This window comes from Nansenia antarctica (genome assembly GCF_963989245.1).
Source record: "Nansenia antarctica genome assembly, chromosome: 1".
NCBI lineage: Eukaryota > Metazoa > Chordata > Actinopteri > Argentiniformes > Microstomatidae > Nansenia > Nansenia antarctica.
In genome coordinates this window covers 68,625,604-68,647,829 of record NC_137674.1, presented here as the reverse complement: position 1 = coordinate 68,647,829, position 22,226 = coordinate 68,625,604, and the positions used below count along the sequence as shown (strand labels likewise).

The 22,226-nt window shown below is 46.9% G+C and overlaps 1 protein-coding gene across 1 annotated transcript; it reads right to left on the bottom strand.

Annotated features, from left to right (window-relative positions):
* Nucleotides 1-6,969: 6,969 nt before the first annotated feature.
* mideasa (mitotic deacetylase associated SANT domain protein a) lies at nt 6,970-21,069 on the bottom strand (the record flags this gene model as incomplete). Its single annotated transcript, XM_080546496.1, has 12 exons — nt 6,970-8,022; nt 12,203-12,381; nt 12,539-12,658; nt 12,792-12,935; nt 13,699-13,787; nt 13,925-14,000; nt 14,138-14,241; nt 14,510-14,652; nt 15,017-15,083; nt 15,921-16,281; nt 17,811-18,041; nt 19,531-21,069. 12 exons carry the CDS (start codon nt 21,067-21,069, stop codon nt 7,698-7,700), a joined length of 3,378 nt encoding a protein of 1,125 aa, XP_080402622.1. The 3' UTR covers nt 6,970-7,697.
* Between the last annotated feature and the right edge of the window lie 1,157 nt (nt 21,070-22,226).

The window sequence follows — 22,226 nt, the reverse complement described above, 5'->3', positions numbered from 1 at the left end:
ACAGAGGAGAGAGAGGAGTAAGGGAAATATCCAGCACTGGCTATGATCATGAGAGAATAAAAGTAGCCTTATTCATCCAGATCAGGTTCCAGACGCCAGGCGCAAGTTCACGGTGATCTAATGGACAATAAAGTCAAACTAAAATTGTTTTTATGTGACGTCGTCATCTTTCTTCAGCGAAATAAAACCCAGCAGGTTGAGTAGGAAAAGGCAAATGCATTACATTTGTGTCTGTTTGGAAAATGCAAGTGCAAAGGTAATGCAATGCAAAAGAAACTGTGAAACTGTGTAGTTTTATTTTTTTTGTAATCAATTATTTATTTCAAAACAGTACACATGAAAAAACAACACCAAACAAAATAAGTGTCTGTCCTGACTTTTCTTCTTGATCTTTATCTTTGTCTCAGTCACAAATCTGGGGGTTAGGTTTGACCCCCACCTGACCTTCAGTGACCATATAAAACACCTGTGCAAAACCTCCTTCTATCATCTCAGAAATATTTCCAAACTCCGTACCACTCTAACCCTGTCAGATGCAGAGAAACTTGTCCATGCCTTTATCTCCTCAAGACTGGACTACTGCAATGCGCTCTTCATCGGGATTCCTGGCAAAAGCATACAGAAGCTGCAATACATCCAGAACAGCGCTGCCAGGATCCTGATGAGAGTCCGCAAATACGAACACATAACCCCCATTCTACACTCACTACACTGGCTCCCTGTCTCATTCAGAGTTGACTACAAAGTCCTTCTTCTCACCCACAAATGCATCAGAGGACACACACCTCCCTATCTGCAAGAACTCATCACTCCACAAACCTCCACCCGCACCCTCAGGTCTTCAAACAATTTGCTCCTCCAGGTCCCCAATACCAGGCTCCGCACCATGGGGGACCGAGCCTTCTGTTCGGCTGAGCCGCGCCTGTGGAACAGCCTTCCTAGACAGTTAAGGGCATTACAGAGCCTGGACTCTTTTAAGACAGGCCTAAAAACCTTTTTATTCAAAAAGGCCTTTGACTGCTGAACCTGTGTTCATTCTTGTGATTTATTTTGTTTTTATATGTTTTTAACTTATTATGTTTTTAGGTTGTTTTGTTTTTAACTTATTATGTTTTTACGGTTGTTGTTTTTTTTCTTCTCTGTAGCACTCTGAGATTCTTTTGAATGAAAAGTGCAATACAAATAAAAAGCATTATTATTATTATTATTATTATTACCCCCCCCCCCCCCCCCCCACTATAAACACCCAAGTAACCAACCATTACACTATAAAAATTGAGTTTTATTAGAGCCTCCGTCCTCCAAATAGACAGAGAAAGGTCGATCCATTGGTGCAGTCCACAGCACTTTCCTAGGATCATGTTTTGTCGTCTAATACCCTATCATGTTTTTGCAATTAGACACATCCGGAGTCCAGACAGGGCAGACTCCTGTCCCAAAAACCATGGTGACTTTCATACTGAAACTGCAGTATAGGCAGAAAGCCTTTGGGGGCAACAGGAACCATTCCGTACAGCCGTACCTGTTTGACCTGCTATAAGAGCTGCCTTGGGGATCAAATGATCATAGTCTTTACAGTGGAAAGCTGCTATTTACACACAATGACCACTAGTTGGCCGTCTTGTAAATGAAAAACAGCAAAATAGCTTTATACTAGCTTATCCTGAACTGATTTTGAAAATGTAAGGATACTGGGTGGTAGAAAGCACATATCTAGGAAAGGTCATGAAAGGAGGATCCTGAAATTTGATCGAGTGCAAAGATATAACACTTTTCTACTCAGAGATAAAGGACATGCAGGCTTTTGTTCCTAGCCTAGCAAAGAAACATTTAACTGCATAAATCAACTGAGTAACAAGACCATGATTAGTGAATCAGGTAGGTAGGTCAATTATGTCTTGATTAGATTAACCTTGTTCTGGCAAGAGCTCTATTGAAGGGCATTGTCAGAGGTGCATGAGAGTCTCTGTATCACAACTTGCTTTGACATCTCGTGCTCAGTAGTACGATTAAGATAGATAGGATGGAAACCTCGCCTGTCCAATTTGATATTGTTCTATTCAGTCTCTGACGATATCAGCCCTGAGCAGCAGATAACATGTATTGTTGCTGATGGAAAAAATGATGTGATTGCTAAAGACAAATCATTCTCTTAGTCATGTCAGCAACTCCCAAATTAAATAAGAAGGTGAGTTTTATGCTGAGGAACTAAGAAATGCACAGTCAGTATCAATCGTTGTTCTGTCTCTTTTCATTACCAAGACGGCTTGCTTGTTTCATAGTTCAGTGGCAATAGATGGACCTGCCTCTACCTCTTAAGATCCTTTTCCCAGACATGACAATTCTTTAAATGCTCTATTTATACAGTATACAGGGCTATACTTGTTATGACCTTTACAACCCTAAAGCAATGCCTTTCAGGTCAGATGTTAGTGAAAAGGCTACTGATGAAAGCCTATTATAATATTTCAGATATTCCTGTATTCCTGCGTGGATTCATCCACACTTATGTTAAAGTAAACCCTTTCGGAAACACAGCAATACCGCTGAAACGCCTCACTCATCTCACTCCCAGCTCAGTGTGTTGTTTGTAATCTACCGCATCACTAATGGACCCTTGGCCGCGGGCCAGAATCAATCATGAGGCTGTAATGCAGAACAATCCCTGAATTCACAGAATCTGGACACAGACCCCCTTCGCCCTGGATGCACAAGTGCCACTTAATCAAGTCTGTGGAGGGATGTGGAGGCTGGAGGGATGATGGGGGGCAGGTGAGATGGACAGCAGGGTTGAACACAGAGCCTGTGGGTGAATCACCCAGATAAATCAACCTATCCAGGCCACTAGATCACCTCAGCTCTGAGGGAGGAAGGCTGGATGCTGATGGGTTTATGATTGATGGCAGATTCAAATTCCATCAGAACGGGCTGATGAATCACAGTAGCGCAGGTTGACTGGGTGTGCGTGCCTCTAAAGTTGTTGGCTCTGGGTTAAGAAGAAGCAATTGCCTTGCAAATGTAGGCAGAGGGGAAATGTATACATGCTGACACTGTTTTTCATGTCATCCAGTGGAGACTGGTGGAGGTAGAAAATCCAATGGGAACTATCCATCCCTACCTCCACCACCCTACACTGGTGTCATCTGTGTTTAGCTGTGAATTTGTTTATGTAGCGTGTGTTGGTTTCATCATATTTCACTTCTTCGCTTCTTTAAAAGAAAGTATAGCTTAAAGGGTGACAGAGATATTCGTGTATCTGAGCAATTGTTCGAAGACAGTCCTTCTCTAATGTTGTCCAAAGCAAGTGCTGTGTGATTAAACTTCATTCTGTTGAAGCCAAGCCCTTTGGATTCAGATCACACGGAAAATTCATGAATGCAAATGTGGTTGGCTGACCTTTGTTTTGCTGAGATTCTTTACCTAGAATCTGTGCCAATCTCTGTGGATAAGCATTAACCTAAGGAAGCAGCATTCTGTTTTATTCCATAGAACGTTTTTGTCAAAGCGGTGACTCAGCAAGGACGGACTCTGCGCTCTCATTGGTGGATTGGCAGGAGTCAAGGAAATGAGGTCGGAACGGATTGTAGGCTACATTAAAAGGTGCATTTGGCAACAGACTATTTAGGCCACAATCTATTAATCATTTCAGTATATAATATCAAATATGAAGCAAGCTGACATAGAGAAAAGTGACCTCTACTGTTGTTTAGTCTCCATAAATGAATAAATCGACTTTAATGCATTTAAATATTATAGTGAGAGTTCTAAATATTACAGTTCTTATATTTAAAAATAGATCAAGTAGAACTACTCCATTCACCCTCTCCAGACCTCACTAAAGTTTACACTCGACTGATTAAAGAGTTGGAAATAATCCCCCTGCCTTGCCAGTAACGACCCCATCAGTCCCGACGCAGAAACAACAACGTGTCTGTCGTAAAAGCCTTGGTACTCCTTCAGTGTCACTTGGGGACAAGAGCCAAAGGACCTAACTGGAGCCCGGGGACTCTTTTAAACACGCCTCAATGCTTCATGCTCCAAAACCTTTGAGGGCAAGACCGACACACTCCGTCACCGTAAGCATTCCGTAGCGAAGCAGAGTATAAGTTTGCGGGCAAGGCAAAGACAGGCACCATAGACTTCGAGGGCAAGACAGACACACTCTGTCACCGTAAGCACTCCACGGGAGAAGCACCGCGGAGCGTCTCTGTACATCTCACTTTGACACTAGGCAGACTCACATCCTCATCTTAGTTTTTTTCCGACATTCATCAGGAGATGAATGTACACAGTACCTGCGCTACCCTCAGTCTGAGGGGTTATTTACATAACCGTTTGAGAGTTATGTTGCTGACGCCGTCGGAAATACTGACAGATGGGTTTAATTATGCTAAATGAGTTAGTGTGTAAGGGTGGAGCACCGTAGCAGAGCTTGATCTACACAGCATGCCACAGCTCAGCGCGGGCTTGTATAAATACAGCCAAAACAGTATAAATTGTATAGTAACCTTATGCATCCTACAGTGAAGTGAGGTTGACGGATATTGCCAATTGCCAAACTAGAGAGAGGGGTTTGAAAGGTTAGGTCAGTGGGTCATTCAGCGAGATTGGGTCCCCTTGGTCCCTGGGGGCTCGTGACTACAGGTTTAAGCTAGAACCCATTTGATTATTCAATCTCCCAGTTGCTTTAAGTGATGACTACAAATCAACCTCAAGGTTGGTGACCTACCTAACCCCCCAACCCATCTCAACGGAGCAGCGTCATCATCACCTTTGATGGACAGGCGAGACGAAGATGGACGAAGGTGGAGGAGGTCCACATCAAGGCCTGCTGTACTCATGCATCACTGATGAGATCACTTTACAACTACAGTATCAACAGTACACACGTCCACGTGCGACGATACTGCGTGGTTCCTATGGTAACCCTTTTCTCGTGTCACTTCTACTAGCGAGTTTGACCGTGACACCTGTTAATACAGGTCATACTGTCAAAATGATCCCGGCCTTTAGGTTGAATGATATTCAGTTTAAAGGCCTACCTGTCCGAACATATAAGTGATAGAACGGCATATTTCCAATGTACATCATTTTTAACCTCGCTGGGAGAAAACCCCCCCAATTGATCTGGACATTGATCCTCCTTTTGTCCTTGTTGTCCCCCTCTCTCTCTCTAAGCCCACACCCTAACGTTGTCTTCCTCCTCTCCTCAGTCCTTAACCCATCACCCAGGATGAACATGGCTGTGCTCCTAATGGGGCCTTATTAGCTGGCAGAGTGCTCGATGATGACATCTGATCCCCCCACTTAGCCCCTCCTGTCTCAACATTATCCCCAGGGAGAATAGGACCCATCATGACTCCCTTACAAGAGGAGGGGCCTAGTCATGGGCATCCACTCAGCCTCCTTGAAGTATTCATAGACATTATAAATGATTGATACTCAAAAATGAAAACATCACCCATGAGTGGAAGAAGACAGCAGCAGGGTGGTGGTAGATTTCTTTTTCTCTGGCCAACAACCATAAAGTATATTTAATATATTTCTTTCTGCTAGAGGGGACAGCCTTGGCCTGCATCCAGATCTCTCTCTCTTTCTCTCCGGTCCAGCAAAGCATCTTTGCAATGGTAGAAATGTAAACAAGAGCTGTCAGGCCCCAAACGTCTCAATGATGAGTGTGAGATGGAGGTGGGGGGGGGGCACTTTATTCACTATAATCTCCAGACGTCCAGCCCCCATATCTCATCTCATAAGTGCTGCAGGGCGGACTGCGCCAGGCGATCCGGCTCTTACGGAGCGTGCTTTTTAAAATCGCTATGAGTTATGTCACCACTGCATGGTCAGCAGCAACCACCCTCACCACCACGCCCTAGACTCTCGGGGGGAGCTTGTCCCTCTGTCCCTCTCTCCCTCTGCCAACCGGACGGACAGACAGCTAGGACACAGTGCCACCTTGACCGTTACCAACAGGGATTTAGACTAGCTCCGTGCTGGACTTTTGTATACCAATACACAATACAATATCCCATTTTCGAAACCAACAGTACAAGAGTGACTGACTAAACAGATAGAATCTAGAGCCTTTATCTAGAGCTCCCCGCCTCTGGAACTCTCTTCCACCTAACATTTGTAATATTGACACTCTCTCCACTTTCAAATCCAGTCTTAAAACACACCTTTTCACAATGGCATGTTGGCTGGTTTGACCTGCTGTATTCTGTTTGTTGTTATATCTGACTTTGCTGTTTTTATTCGACTTTGCTTTGTTGATTTTATAATGTTTGATATGTGGTTTTAACTATGTCTTGTAAGGTGTTCTTGAGAGCCTTGAAAGGCACCCATAAATACAATGTATTATTATTATTTGATATGCATATATAAACTAGTATATGGCTCTGTGTTATTAACATTTCTATTATAACTTGACTTAGTTACATAATATTCCATGATCCTGTAATGCTTTTCTGTTGTAATGTAATGTCTGTTTTTTATGTATTTGTGATGTTTTGTGTATAAGGAAAGTCATGAATTGTAACTCCGTTCTACATGATGACACTATTGGCATAATGGAGGATAGATACTAAGGAACTGCTTCCCTCTAGTGGAAGTTACTAGTAACAGTATCCAGGTTGTTGTTGGGCCCAGTTGTTAAAAAAATGTAATCTGGATCAGAATGATCCCACATTTCTTTGGCTATCCAGGCTCAGATCTAACTGGCTGATTTTGAGTGGTATAGGGGAAATCTGATCTAATCCTGGATCAGAGAAAAGAATCAGGATCATTCTGATCCAGACAAAACGTTTTGAACAACTGGGCCCTGATAACCATAATTCCTGAATGTTCTAAAACAGATGAAATCTCTAAAGCATGACACAGAGATTGAAGTCAATAAACAAAGGATTTAATCAACTTTTCAATTCACTATTCAAAGGGCAGTTGACATGATTGATTAGTTAAATGTTGGCACAAATATTTGCAATGCAGCATAAATATACGACATTTCATAAACATTTTTATACAGAAAACATTCAATTTAAAGGTCCCTTAATTGTAATACAAACGTGCAATTCAACCTTAGAGTTAGATGACAATTCTTAAAATTCACCATTACCGGTATTTTCTTTTAAAAAAGCAAAGAGGAATTTATACAAAATGACCTGCAAAATCCAACATTTTAGAAAATAGACTACTAATATAAAAGTATTTTTTAAAAATTGCTTTGATCATTATCTAGTGGGATATTACAAAACAGGTATCCTTAGGGTAACTATTTTGATGAAATATCAAAGGGCAACCATTACAGTGAGTCACACAAAGAAATAGAAATATATTTCAATATAGATATTCAATTAAATAAGTGATATAAAAAGCAAGATTGGCGCAAGCAGTAGAATAAAATATATAAGTGCATTTACAAAAATATATTTCCTTGAAGCTGTGAGATAAACACATCAAAATTGTCCAAAAGAGGTGGAGTGCGAAGGGACAGACTGGAAGACTGCGTGGCCCTGTGGTCAAGATTCTTGGGCTTCCTTGTTTTATTTTGTTTTTTGTTTTTTTTCTCCTGGAAGTTAAATATCTCTCTTATCCATCACTCCCTCTCTCTCTCTCTCTGCCTCTACATCTCCTTCCTCCTCCTTTCTCTCTCCCTCTTCCCACCTCTCTCCTCTCCCCTCTTCATTCTAGTTTCTCTCCTCTCAGTACCAGTCTTCATCATTATTATCATCTTCGGTCTCTGAGGACTCTTCCTGGCTACTGACCTCTGCCTCTGCACCCTCACCCGCACCCTCACCCGCACCCTCACCCCCGTTCTCATGCCCTTTCCCATTCTGCATGGCCTCTGCTGCCTCCCTCGCCTGCACCTCCTGTGCTGCCTCCCTAGCCTGCACCTCCTCTGCTGCTGCAGCTGCCACCGCCGCCACCCGCTCCTGCTCCTCCTTCAGGCGCAGAGCCGCAGCCTTCTTCTCCTGCTCCGAGTGACTCTTCATGTGGGCGCTGCGGCTCTTCACCTTGTAGAACACCCTGAATGAATGAATGAATGGTCTTTATTGTCATTGCTACAGTACAGGTACCAAACAACGAAATTTAGGAGGGGTGGCTCCCCTGGTGTTAGGAAAGGAAAAAAAAAACACTTTAAAAAAAACACAAGAAGGGAAGGAGCTGGTTTACATAAATAAAGGTACACTATCCACTATACTATACTGTACAGATAGACGACTAGGGTTGTCATATTGCACATAGTGTTATTGCACATTTATTTAAAGTGTCGCAGTTTGCAGGCTTGAAATGTACATATTTGTGCCTCAGCACTACACCTGATTTTTTTTTCAGTCCAGCAGCTGCCATCAATCCGTCCAGACTGTCCAGGGCCCAGAACCTAGGTCTTTGCTGTGTTCAGGGCCTGGACGGCCCTGTGGTAGAAGCTGTTCTTCAGTCTGTTTGTCCTTGCGGCCATGGTCCTGAACCGCCTTTTCGAGGGCAGCCGGGTAAAGTGTTCGTACCCAGGGTGGGTTGGGTCCCTGGAGATCTTGGAGGCCTTCCTGAGACAGCGTGTGTTGTACAGCTCTTCCAGAGAGGGGAGGGGGGCGCCGGTGATCTTCTGGGCTGTTCTCACGACTCTCTGTAGCGCATTTCTCTCCGCGGTTGTGCAGCTGGAGAACCAGTTGCAGATGCCGTAGGTGAGGATGCTCTACACTGCGCCGCAGTAGAAGGTCACCAGTATCTCCTGCTTGCTGTGTTCCTTCCTGAGGACTCTCAGGATGTATAGCCGCTGTTGTGCCTTCTTGATGGTGGCTTTTGTGTTGTCCTTCCAGGTCAGGTCATCCTGCATGTGCACCCCCAGGAATCGGAGGGTTGAGACTCTCTCCACGCTCTCTCCGTCGATGAGCAGGGGCTGGATCTCGGACTTTTTCCTCCTGAAGTCTACGATGATTTCCTGGGTCTTTGACTTGTTCAGCAGCAGGTTGTTAACCTTGCACAGCTTGCTCAGTTGCTCTACCTCATCCCTGTACGCCGCCTCGTCCCCCCCCGAGATGCATCCCACCACGGTGGTGTCGTCTGCAAACTTTACGATGGAGTTGCTGGGGTGGACGGGGGTGAAGTCGTAGGTGGTTGTAGAGGATGGGGCTTAGCACGCAGCCCTGGGGGGACCCAGTGCTGAGTCTGAGGGCTGTGGAGGTGTGGGGGCCCACCCGCACCCTCTGGGGGCGGTCGGTCAGGAAGTCCTTGATCCATGCACATATAGAGTGTGATAGACCCAGGTCTAGTAGTTTGGTCACTAGCCTGTCTGGAAGGATGGTGTTGAAGGCGGAGCTGAAGTCCACAAAGAGCAGTCTCGCGTAGCTGTTTCCCCTCTCCAGGTGGGATAGAGTGGCGTGGAGAGTCGTCGCGATGGCGTCCTCTGTGGACCTGTGGGCTCTGTAGGCGAACTGGTATGGATCCAGGTTGGGCGGGAGCCGTGAGTATGTGGGCCCGGACTAGTTTCTCGAAGCACTTCATGATGATTGGTGTGAGTGCCACCGGGCGGTAGTCGTTTAGGCAGCTCACCGTGCTTTTCTTCGGGACTGGGATGATAGTTGAGGTTTTCAGGCAGGGTGGGATGGTGGCCTGGGACAGGGACTGGTTGAAGATGTTGGTGAAAACCCCGGCCAGCTGGTCGGCGCAGTCCCTCAGCACCCGTCCCAGGACGCCATCCGGCCCCGAGGCTTTCCTGGGGTCCACCGCCTTCAGCACGCGTCTCACTTCATGCTCTGTGAGGGTGAGGCTGCTGAGAGCTGGAGAGAGTGGTGTTTGTGTTGTGGTTACCTCCGTTCGCCCCTCGTCGAACCGGGCGTAGAAGGTGTTCAGCTTTCCCGCCAGCAGGGGGTCGTCCTCTGCGGCTGTGAGCCTGTTGGCTCTGAAGTTTGTCATGTGCTGAACCCCCTGCCACATCCGCCTGGAGTCGTTGCTCAGGAAGCATTCCTCAATCTTCTCTCTGTGGTCTGCCTTGGCCTCTTTGATGCCGCGCTTTAGGTTAGCCCTGGTGGTGCTGTACAGCGGTGTGCTCTTCCCTGCGAAGAAGGCGTTGTCCCTCTCGTTGATCAGTTTTTGGACCTTCCCAGTCATCCATGGCTTCGTGTTGGGGTAGACCCGGACCCGTTTGTCCACGGTGACTGAGTTGGTGCAGTTCACTATGTGGTTCAGAACCGACGACGTGAACTGTTCCAGGTCCTCATGCTCATATTCCTGCCATGGGGTGTCATTTAGGCAGATCTGCAGTGGAGCGGACCCTTCTGGCCAGGTTCTGACAGTCTTAGTGGTGATGGGAGCACTTTTCCCCATGGTAGTGTATGCTGGGATCAGGAGGATTGACACATGGTCAGACATGCCTAGATGAGCTAGCGGTCTAGCCTTGTAAGCACGTTTGATGTTGGTGTATACCTTGTCCAGTGTTTTTTCTCCTCTTGTTGCACATTTAACATGCTGATAGACCTTGGGTAGTACTGCCTTCAGGTCGACATGATTGAAATCTCCTGCTATAATGTGAATTGCCTGTGGATCTGTGCTTTGTTGACCACTGATGACGTCATATAGCCGCGCCAATGCTAAGCTACCGTCTGCATTTGGTGCAATATAAACGCTTGTAATATACACTGCATTGAATTCTCTCGGTAGGTAAGTGGGTCGGCATTTAACAGTCAAGTATTCCAGGTTTGGGGAACAGTGGCTACTTACAGTTTTCGTGTTTAAGCACCAGCTATCCTTCGTAGATATTATGTTGCCGCCTCCGCGAGTCTTACCGCTGAGTAGCGTGCGGTCTGCGCGGTGTAAGGTCCGTCCTTCCAAGCTAATCGCGGAGTCCAAGATAGTTTCATTTAGCCAGGTTTCAGTGAGAATAATCACACAGCTATCTCCCACGATGTTATTTTTGGCAACCTGTAGTCTCAATTCATCCATCTTATTCGTCAGGGACCTGACGTTGGATAGGAAAATACTCGGCAAAGCAGGTTTGTCTGGGCACCTCTTTAGCCTAGCTAACAGGCCTGCCCTGCAGTCCCGTCGTTGCTTGCGGTCCTTACGCCGACGTTTGCGCCTCAGGGAAGGGACTGAGTACCAAGGTTCTCCCGGTAAGCGGGCGATATCGTGATGAATCCTTTGCTGTTTCAGGAACTCCGCTGTTACAGTCCTCTCGTTTTGCGCACCAACTTCTAGTAAGTCGTGCCTGCTGTAGGTACTATTTGCACAACCGTTCCCTATAAGTACAAAAATAAAAATGTACATACAAATGCACTTAAAAACACTAAAGAACACCAGTTTTGAAGCCACTCCAGCCGCAGCGACTATGCGCGCAGCCATCTTGCATTCTAAGGGTCAAAGGTTACACATGAACACAATTGTGTTTACAGTCACAACACTGGCCTGGGATGTTGTTGTTGTAGACATACAAACACGCAGACAAAAAACCTGTTTATGCCTATCGCGTTATTGTCTTGTGCTGCAATGTCATGAATGTCAGGAACATCAGCAATGTCAGGAAACGAAGCCTAAGAATTTTACTCTCTTAAGGTATTTGCACATTGATGCGAAATTTCGCAATATGCAAAATGGATCAAGCAGTGAGGATGATGATGTGCTCCTCTCACTTCTTGAGAATAGAAAAAGAAAAAGAAAATATTGGATCCACTTCAATCCTCAGAACTCGTCGGCAGCAAGGACAGTTTCACCTGCTGGTAAAAGATCTGAGGAATTATCCAGATCATTTCGAGGTCTACTTCAGGATGTCGGTGGTCCAGTTTGATGCGCTGCTAGCAACACTGGAACCACACCAATTTCCGCGATCCAATTGATACAGAACAGTGGCTGGCAGTATGTCTAAGGTACGCGCGCACACGCACGCGCACACGCACACACACACGTCAAGAGTTGAATCCAAATTGTGCTACTGGAAAAATGCGCGCTAGGTGATCAGCCTTTCCACTGGAGCCGCGATATTACATTTATGATAAGACAAAAAGGCTTTTGAGGGATGCACATTTTTTTTATGACAGATGAATATTTCGGATTAGGTGTGCAAACGTGATTGACGCAACATGAGTTCTAATTTTCTTTTGTAAACGGGTGAACATTTTGGACATAAAAAAAAAGATTAAATGTGCAAAGACCTTTACACTTGTGTAATTTGACCTAACGATAAACATGAAACTTGAAAGACACACAAACACACCTGCTACATTTCTTGCAGGGGAACACGCCCTCAGGCTCCTGGGAAGGCTTGGGAGGGGCTCTGCTCCTCTTCCCTGCAGCCTCGGGCCGAGGTTTACGAGCTGCAGGAGGAGGGGTCGACTTGAGAGGACCGTCCTTATTTATGAGATCCTGGTCCTTGAGCAACAGCACGGCTCCTGTCTGCTGGGTCAAACATGTCAAGTGGTAAAAATGGGGGTCAACTACAAAAAGCTGATAAGAAAAAAAAAATCTAATAAGCTTAGAATTTGAAAGTAGCAACAAAAAAATTGAATACCTAGCACAATTAAACAAGTGAAAATGAAAGAAGAAGACTTACATTTTCATGAGCCTGTAGTGTCTGGGTTACCCTCGCCTGGCCGCCATCTTGGCCCTGGTCATACCTTTCCCATTTTCTGTCATCCTCGCCGGCCTTGACCAGCGTCGATCCCTGAGAGCTCTGTTGTTGTTGTTGTTGTGAAACAGGGGGCAACGAAAGAGGAACAGTGAGTCAAATTAGACTAACAATGCAGCCTGCTTAAACTAACCAGTTTAACACTTCGGTTTAATAATCCACATTCAGCTCTGTTTACCTTTACATCCACTTCTGCCTCTGTGGTTTTCTCCACTGTCCAATCAGGAGGGCCATAGACGAGACTTCCGTTGCGGCCTATCTTGACTTGTTTCTTGTAGGTGTAGTAGAACTCCACGCACTGGGCCACTGTCTTGGTCTGAACCTGTGTGCGCACAGACACAGGTTACTTCCAATCTCACCGTTTACCATGCTAGTCATAATATGATGGAGGGTGTCCACCCACTGGTCATAGAACATGAGAAAACATGAGGGTTTTGCCAGGGTTGCTCTACAAACATTGACAGATTTTGTCTTACATGTCCATTTGTATTATAGTTTAGCTCTGTGTACTTGTAATTTCAATGTTACTGTTGCTATTCACTACTGCTTTCAGCAGCGACGTTCTAATCCCTATCTCAGGTGATTTTAAACTATTTACAAGCTCTCTTTCTTGCCATTTCTGCGTTTTGGACCAATAGTATTTAGTAATAGTATTTAATGGACCATTGTTTTTTTCATGCAATTCTCTATGTGGAGTATTTGCGGCCCACACAGGCATGTTACGCAAGCATACACTTTTTTGGGGTGTCTCATCATTATTCTCTTATTCTTGGATTGGATATTTCATATGCATCATCAATGATTCATCATACAATCATCATACATTCAGTGCAGTAGGCCTAGTAGTATCACACTGATGATGCATTTTTTAAGGTTTTAAAGAAAAGAATACAGTACCACGAATATTATTATTTTTTAATTAAAACGTTTTTGTAAAAAAAAAAAGTAAATAAAAATAAAGATTTCCCCATCATTTGGCGGCCCACTTGCAGTACCCTGGCGGCCCGCCAGAGGGCCGCGGCCCATAGGTTGATGATTCATGCTGTGTGGTGGAACAGACGTGGCCTGATGATAGATGGGCGTACCAGTTTCTGCACCATGAAGAAGTCCTTCCTGTAGGCAGAGATCCCTTTGTTGAAGTAGCGTTTTTCTGCTGGAGACCAACTGCCTGATCCTGAGGGTAAATGAATCACACTATTGTCGTTGAGGTCACACTGGGTTTGTGTGTGTGTGTGTGTGTGTGTGAGTGAGTGACACTCATCAAGCTCCCATTTCCCTCTGAACCAAAGCTACCTGAGCTAGCTTCCCTACCTGAGTAGTGATAGTCAGCCAGGTGATGGCCTTTGGAGAAAATAGGTTCCTTCAGCAGTAAGAGTGCCAGCCCCTCCTGAAAATCAACACAATGTATTATTCGTGGGAAGGAATCATTCATTTGGGAACATTTTTATTTATCAAGTAACCACATCACCAGGAGTCCACATCAATCACTGTGTCAACCAGGTGATCGTGAGTCATTAAACTCACAAGGACGTCGCCCCCGCATTCGTGCAGACAGTGAAGTGCCAGCTCCTGGTTGGTGCCTCCGCCATTGAGGGCACTGGAGCAGGCTAAGTTCATCAAGTCGTCCACTAGGGGGGGAAAGTGAGTATGGTTTATTTTTTGGAAGGAGGAGGACGCCAGAAGGGAGAGAGAGAGAGACAGGTGTAGGGAAAGTGAAAGAGGGAGAGAGAGAGAGGTGTAGGGAAAGCTAAAGAGGGAGAGAGAGAGAAGTAGCAAGAGAGACCAGGAAAGAACACACAGGACATAAAAGGGAATAGGTTGTTATGTGATAACTCATTAACTCAGGTAAGTCACCGCTGACAACAGACAATGGTTGAGAAAGAGCAATGTAGTTACCGCTCTCCTGCTCTGCATGTCTGCGTGTTGCCTCCTTCATGGGGAGCCACACCAGGTCAGCCTTGTGCTGGTCACACTGGACCAAGGACCGGTCCTGCAGCTCTGGGACCTCGGCCTGGTACCTCAGCCCGATGTTTATCCGCCTGTGGAACCCAGGGTCAAGACAGAGAGCGAGAGAACAGGTATGGAAAGAGGGCGAAAAAGCGAGATATAGAGAATAAGAAAAAGAGAGAGAGAGAGAGTAAAGTGTTTTGACACTTGGTGAAGTGAAATTTCAGCCTTGTAGGGACACCAATGTCTTCAACATCAAGGCTGAAATTGTGTGTCCTCTGCTTTCAATTCTGCCTGTCCTCCCCGCCTTAAAAGATTGGGGCCATATTGCATGTGGTGTAGATGAAGTGGCCACCACAGGAGCAGAGCAAGATGAGGGGTGGCATAGCACTGGTCATACTATGGGTAGAGAAGTCTTGACTGTTAAGTTTGACTGTTTGGGAAGCTCGTACTCACGGGTCAAAGCTGACAGGTGTGGCATCAGTGATCAAAGGGAGAACCGGAGGCGTGATGTCTGAACTGGCTGAAAAACACAAAGACCCCCTTATAGGCACTATCTAGACTGAGATAAGAGTACATTAGATTTTTAAATCTATCTTTATGGTCATTGCAGCTTGAGTAGAAGTTGACTTAAGGTAGTTATAGGTATATACAGGAGATGGATATCGGTAAGCTATACAGTTACACTAGCTATGTACAGTTAAGGTAGATATGTACAGTTACGGTAGCTATGTACAGTTAAGGTAGATATGTACAGTTAAGGTACTGTGTACAGTTAAGGTAGCTATGTACAGTTAAGGTAGATATGTACAGTTACGGTAGCTATGTACAGTTAAGGTAGCTATGTACAGTTAAGGTAGATATGTACAGTTACGGTAGCTATGTACAGTTACAGTAGATATGTACAGTTATGGTAGCTATGTATGTACTGTACAGTTAAGGTAGCTGTACAGTTATGGTAGATATGTACCGTTAAGGTAGCTATGTACCGTTAAGGTAGCTATGTACAGTATGGTGTATACAGATGTAAAATTAGAGGCTGTATCAAAAAAGAGGTATGTACAAATGTGCAAAAATATGGTATGGGCAAAGTTAGTATTTGCAAACAGCAGCAGTGCAAAGGGTTATTGAGACTGAGCTACGGTAAGGTTAGCTAAGACTAAGGTTGAGCTGAACTGAGGTATCTTGACTGAGCTAAGGTAGAAAGATTCCAAAGTACCAATGACAAAGAAAGACAAACAAAGCCTGGAAGAGAGACAGACAGGTTTAAAAAAAAGAAAAAAAAAGAAGGATGGTAGATATCATGAAAACTGGTTAGACATGTACACGGGAGGTTCCATAAGCCTCCGTTAAGACCTACTTGAGCGCAGGAGGCTACGCGACGCAGACTTGGGCTTGGGCGTGGCCGGAGGCGGAAGGAGGCCCTGATTGCCGGCGGCGATGGAGGACAGGAAGGTGGAGAAGTAGAGTCCCGAGCCCTCGCGCACCGGCGACAGGATGGGCGGGGGGGTGTACGGGGGCAGGGTGAAGGGGTGGTCCGGCAGGCGTATGGGGGAGCGCAGGTGGCTCTGGTATGGAGTGATGCTGGAGTACACGGAGGGGACGATGAAGGTGGCCGGTTTGGGCGGCGGGATGAAGAGGGGCTCCGGACGAGGCCGCCGCTTGGACTTTCCCGCCGATTTCCCGTCGTCATCGTGCCCCCCCGCGTCGCTCTCTCCATCCTGGTGGGACGAAACACAACAACAACACGAGGAATCCCTGTTATATTTCAGATGAATGGAAAAGGACCCTACCTCCCTGGCCAAAGGACCTACCTGGCCAAAGGACCCTACCTGGCCAATACACAACAAACAACAATATTTGAACAAATATGAGATTTTAAGTGACTTGTAAGGGTGGGAAAGTAAACTGCGATAATATAGGGAACCATTCTCAATAAGAATTGTGAGAAGATTAATGTGAGAATCTGAAGAAATTATTATGTACAGAATATTTTGAGTACATTATTTTTGTTTTATTTTCACATTGTATATTTAAATATTTTCTTCATTCACTGTACAATACCTGCATTCATTTAATTTGTTACCTCTTTTAAGTACTCTTTCCTCTTTAGCCTATGATGGGCTTAAAAACACCCTAATAAACAAACAAACAATCAAACAAACAAACAGGAGTAACGAGTCCAGGTGTTTTCAACCAATATCAGAGGCCCCACTGTCTCTAATAATTGATGATTCTTGCTAATCCAATTGTGTTTCTCCATCTAATCTCTGTCCCCTTGCAGGACCCTACCTCCCTGGCCAAAGGACCCTATCTACCTGGCCAAAGGACCTACCTGCCCAAAGGACCCTACCTACCTGGCCAAAGGACCCTACCTACCTGGCCACAGGACCCTACCTACCTGCCCAAAGGACCCTACCTCCCTGGCCAAAGGACTCTACTTCCCTGGCCAAAGGACCTACCTGCCCAAAGGACCCTATCTACCTGGCCAAAGGACCCTACCTAGCTGGCCAAAGGACCCTACCTCCTTGGCCAAAGGACCCTACCTACCTGCCCAAAGGACCTACCTGCCCAAAGGACCCTATCTACCTGGCCAAAGGACCCTACCTCCCTGCCCAAAGGACCCTACCTACCTGGCCAAAGGACCCTACCTGGTCAAAGGACCCTACCTACCTGGCCAAAGGACCCTACCTGGCCAAAGGACCCTACCTACCTGGCCAAAGGACCCTACCTACCTGGCCAAAGGACCCTACCTACCTGGCCAAAGGACCCTACCTACCTGGCCAAAGGACCCTACCTAGCTGGCCAAAGGACCCTACCTACCTGGCCAAAGGACCCTACCTACCTGGCCAAAGGACCCTACCTAGCTGGCCAAAGGACCCTACCTACCTGGCCAAAGGACCCTACCTACCTGGCCAAAGGACCCTACCTACCTGGCCAAAGGACCCTACCTGGCCAAAGGACCCTACCTCCCTGACCAAAGGACCCTACCTACCTGGCCAAAGGACCCTACCTACCTGGCCAAAGGACCCTACCTACCTGGCCAAAGGACCCTACCTACCTGGCCAAAGGACCCTACCTACCTGGCCAAAGGACCCTACCTCCCTGACCAAAGGACCCTACCTACCTGGCCAAAGGACCTACCTGCCCAAAGGACCCTACCTCCCTGGCCAAAGGACCCTACCTACCTGACCAAAGGACCCTACCTACCTGGCCAAAGGACCCTACCTCCCTGGCCAAAGGACCCTACCTGGCCAAAGTTTTCCGACAGAGAGTTCCTCAGCGAGCGGCGCCGGGCCACGATGACCGAAGGCTTGTGTTCAGGCTTGGGAGGGGCCGGGTCGCGCTGGCCCGGGAGGCGTCCATGAGGCCAGGCGCCAAGGGGGTCAGTTTGACCCTGACGCACCGGCACAGACACCGGCATAACCAGGGGCACCATGCCCGCCTGCCTGGGCACCGCGGGGCCCTCTGACTGGGACAACTGAGAAGGGGGGGAGAAAAGACAGAGATATGATAGGGGAGAGGGGGACATATATACAAGTAGAGGAATAGAAAGGTGACGAGAGTGCCAAGTTAATACATGGATGAGTAAACTTTCCATTCGAACATGCTTCAATTATAGAAAACCCTGGAGCAATATTGTTTATGTCAGACGAACGTTAAACGCCCAATGTGGACAGATCTTGCCTCGAGGCATCTGGAGAATAATGACTGCACACATTTGACACTTTTGGCGCATGTTAGTTTACATTCAGTTACTTACTGTGGTCACTGACAGGAAACAAAATTCACAAAAAATCCACAACTTTTTTTTTTTTTATAGAAAATGCAACCTTGTCTATCAACCCATGATGCCATGGTCACATAATAATGGAATGACATTAATTCCAGTCAATGCGACTGGATCAACCTCAACTGTACTTTACTCTGTTCAACTCCACTATACTACTCCAGTCAGCTGACTCAGTAGTACTACAAAAATAAAAACAGTTCAGCCTTGGATTGTGAATAACATTGGTAGGCCTGTTTGGAGCCATCTGGGTGGGGGAGTGGGAGTGTGCGGGCCTGGCCTGGCTGTGTGTGCTGCAGAGCGCGGCCCCTCCCTAGTTCTGCTGAATAGCTGGGGAGAGCCTGAGGAATGTGGAGGTGTGTGTAGACATGCAGCTGCTTCAGCAGAGCACCCAGCACACTCCTCCACAACTCCCTATGGACAGAAGCTCTGTATTCTGCTCACGCACGCACACACATTTCCCCCTATGGACAGAACTCCCTATGCAGTGCAGTATGTTCCCCAAAACTGATCAACAAAAAACTGGAATGTTTTGCATGACTCATCACTGAGTGTTTCAATGTTTAGCGTGATAGTGAGAGTTTTGTAAGACTAGGAAGTTACAAATGCGAGAAGAAAAAATGCAACTGCTGCAAGTGGGAGTGCCGAGAGGCATCATAAACATCATAAATCCTATACTGCCACGTTAGACTCTTTCGCAATAACATAAGGATATGACTCGACTGAGGATTCTCTGTTAAGAATTTGCTTTTCGAATCTATGTTCTATAAGAACAAGCATAGAGAATTAACCGTCCGTCCGTCCGTGTGTGTGTGTGTGTGTGTGTGGCTTGTGTGTGCGTGTGTGTGTGTGTGGCCTGTGCGCAGATAGACCTCACAAAAAGCTTTTTAAAACATAGGGAAGTCCTGCATAGAAACCACGTTCTTTCTCTTGGAAGAGGAACAGAGCTTTGTAGTGGTGGCAGCCAAGGATGTGAGTGTGTGACACAATAATTTCTCACATCAGACAACAAGGCCTAAACTAAACTTGGGTCCTCTGATCCCATTCAGGGAAAACATCCCAAGAAAAGGAATTTAAGTAAAACGAAAATCCTTCACTCTCGGACTGACACATTGTGTACAAAGGTTTTAATACATCTTTTTAACAAGTAAGTAAACACATCACTCACAGGCTTTGTTACCTTGGCAATCTTGGAAGGCAGGGACTCCATCTCAGAGGCCTTCTGGGCCAGAGTCTCCAAGTTGATTTCTTTAGACGCCCTCCTTCTCCTGCGCGTGCTCTGGATGACACCCCCAGTCGCAACCTGGGCCTCCTCCATCTTGACCCCCTCTCCTCCCGCTTCCAGTCCGTTCTGGGGGGCCAGGGGCTCCCTGGAAGTCTGGGTCCAGGGGGTTAGAGTGGGAGGGCCACCGAGTGGGGAAAGCCCGTCCCTAGAAAGACGACGCGAGCGGCGGGGGAGGATGTGAGGTGCGTCGGAGGGCTCCATGTGGCATGGGGAGATCTTTCGGAGGCAGGGCTCCTCTGGAGTGCCTGGGGTGTCACTGGGGGAATTATCTGCCTCCAGTGGCTGTCTTTGAGTATCCACTGATTGAACCTTGTCCTTCTGGGCGGGTGGGCTAACGTCTGATAGGCCTTCATCAGGGGGGTGATACCTCAGGAAGTGTTGATTTTGCTGCTGTTTTTGCTGAGACTGTGGTTGTGGCATTTCCTGTTGTGGTAAATTGTGTGGTTGCTGCTGTAGTGGGTGCCTTTGTTGCCTTTGCTCCTGTAGTTGCTGCTGTCGGTACTGCTGCATTTGTTGCAGCTGCTGATGTTGGATTTGATGCTGTTGCATTTGGTGTTGTTGCTGTAACTGGTGCTGCTGCTGTTGTTGTTGTTGATGATGCTGCTGCTGATGCAACTGTTGTTGTTGTTGTTGCTGCTGCTGTTGATGCTGCTGCTGGTGCATTTGATGCTGCTGCCTCTGCATCTGCTGCATCTGCTGCATCAGCTGGTGTTGTTGCGCTTTCGGCTGCTCATTGTAGCTCAGGTTGGGCATACCTTTGTTGCCTTGGAACACCTGGTAGTACCCAGACGGGGCATGCGGTTTGGTGGGTCCGAATGCCGTATGAAAGGGCTGCAGCATGGACCCTGGCAAAGGGTGCGTGGGGGGGGCATGGGGCTGACCCTGTTGGTCCGCAGCCTTGTGGCCCTGCTGAAAGACCTGGAGCTGGGCTTGGCGCATCGCACGCTGCTCCCACTCCAGGCCCCTGGACCCTGACCCCTGAGCGGCCTCTCTATAAGCCTCCATGGAGCCTAGGGGCTGCTTCTCTCCTCCCATCTGCAAGCCGCCGCGGCCTCCTCCTCCTTCATGGTTCCCCTTGGGGAATGCCATCTGGGCCCTGACGTTGTTCATCCCGCCCATAAACGGGCCAATGTTCTGCCCCCAGGTTGGCATGGGGGCTTCCTGAGTCCAGCCAGGGCCCTGGAGGGGTTCCGGGTGCATCCATTTCACAGGGGCAGTCTGCTGGTAGTGCTGCGCTCGACTTTGGGGCCCCTTCTCTGGGTTGAAGACCCCAGAACTGCCTCCAGTCTCACTGTGGACTGCTGACTCCAGAGCCGGGGTCACCATGCCATAGTAGACCTCCCCCGAGTGCTGCACAGGCTCCTTCATGGCTGCAGCCCTGGGTTTGCCACCCTTGTCAGTGTTCACTTTCTGCTGGGGGGGGGGCTGACTCATAATAACAACATCAAGCTAACAAGACGATGACAGAAAAACCAAAACGAGTTGGGCTCCTTTTTTTTTTTCTTCAATTGCTTTGAGTTCAAAAGGACCAACCAAGGCTTAGGAATTGGGCCTACCCTGCCTCTGTCTGATTGGGAATATTCTGGTCCCCCCTTTGTTTAATTCCATGAACAGAGGGATTTGGGAGGAAGCATAAGTCCTACAGGAAAGGGCAGAGGGCGGGGTCCACACACCCCCTCCTCTCCAAGTCAGATCTGAAGTGTGCTGCAAGGGGTCGCTGCAACCCTTGATCCTCCTTGGTCATTCATGTGAAGGAACCTAGAATTAAGACAGGACGGTTATTGACACGCACACACATGAGTATCCACCTGGTTTGCCTGAGATGTAAAAGTACAGTTAAGGTTGTAGGCATGGGCCATGCTCTGCACGGGAATGCATCATCAATACACAGTGAAAGTAAAAAAGCGTTCAAGAGAGAGCACAGTCAAGCACACGTAACACTACACCCCAGAGCACAGCTATGCATAAACAAAACGAAAAACTAACAGAATGCAACTTACTTCCAATGCGCTGCAATGTCACAGTCACCACAGAATACAAACAAGACCTGAAAGGAGCCGTGTCAGCTGTGTTTACAGACCCTACTGATTTCAACGAAGATAATAACAGAAGCCAACTGCAATACGGAGGCAGACACTGTTATGAACTGCCGTTTGACACAACGAGAAATACAGGAAGCGAGGGAAAACAAGCAGAGCCACTTTTCACCCCCATGCCGAGGCCCCCCACCCCCACGACCGTGGCGTGCAACCTTTTGTTGCGGCGAAGTTTACAGTAACCGGACCACAACCACAACCGGACCACTGGCTACAACATTTACGGTTTACGGTGCGTAAAAGCTTGAGTGAAGTCAAATGTCGCCAGGCTTCAGTCTGAAATCCGCCTACTGTAAACGCGGTTGCTTCCTTATTATATTATACATTTACCCAAACAAATGTATGTTTCATGTCCCTTGGTTTAAAATCATATATAATATAGTTACTTTATTTTAATACCAACAAACAACAAGACACATGACACGAGTTAAACAACTCAGTAGTTTAATCCAAGGACCTTACCGTTTCAATGTGGCACTGTGCAACAGAGCAACT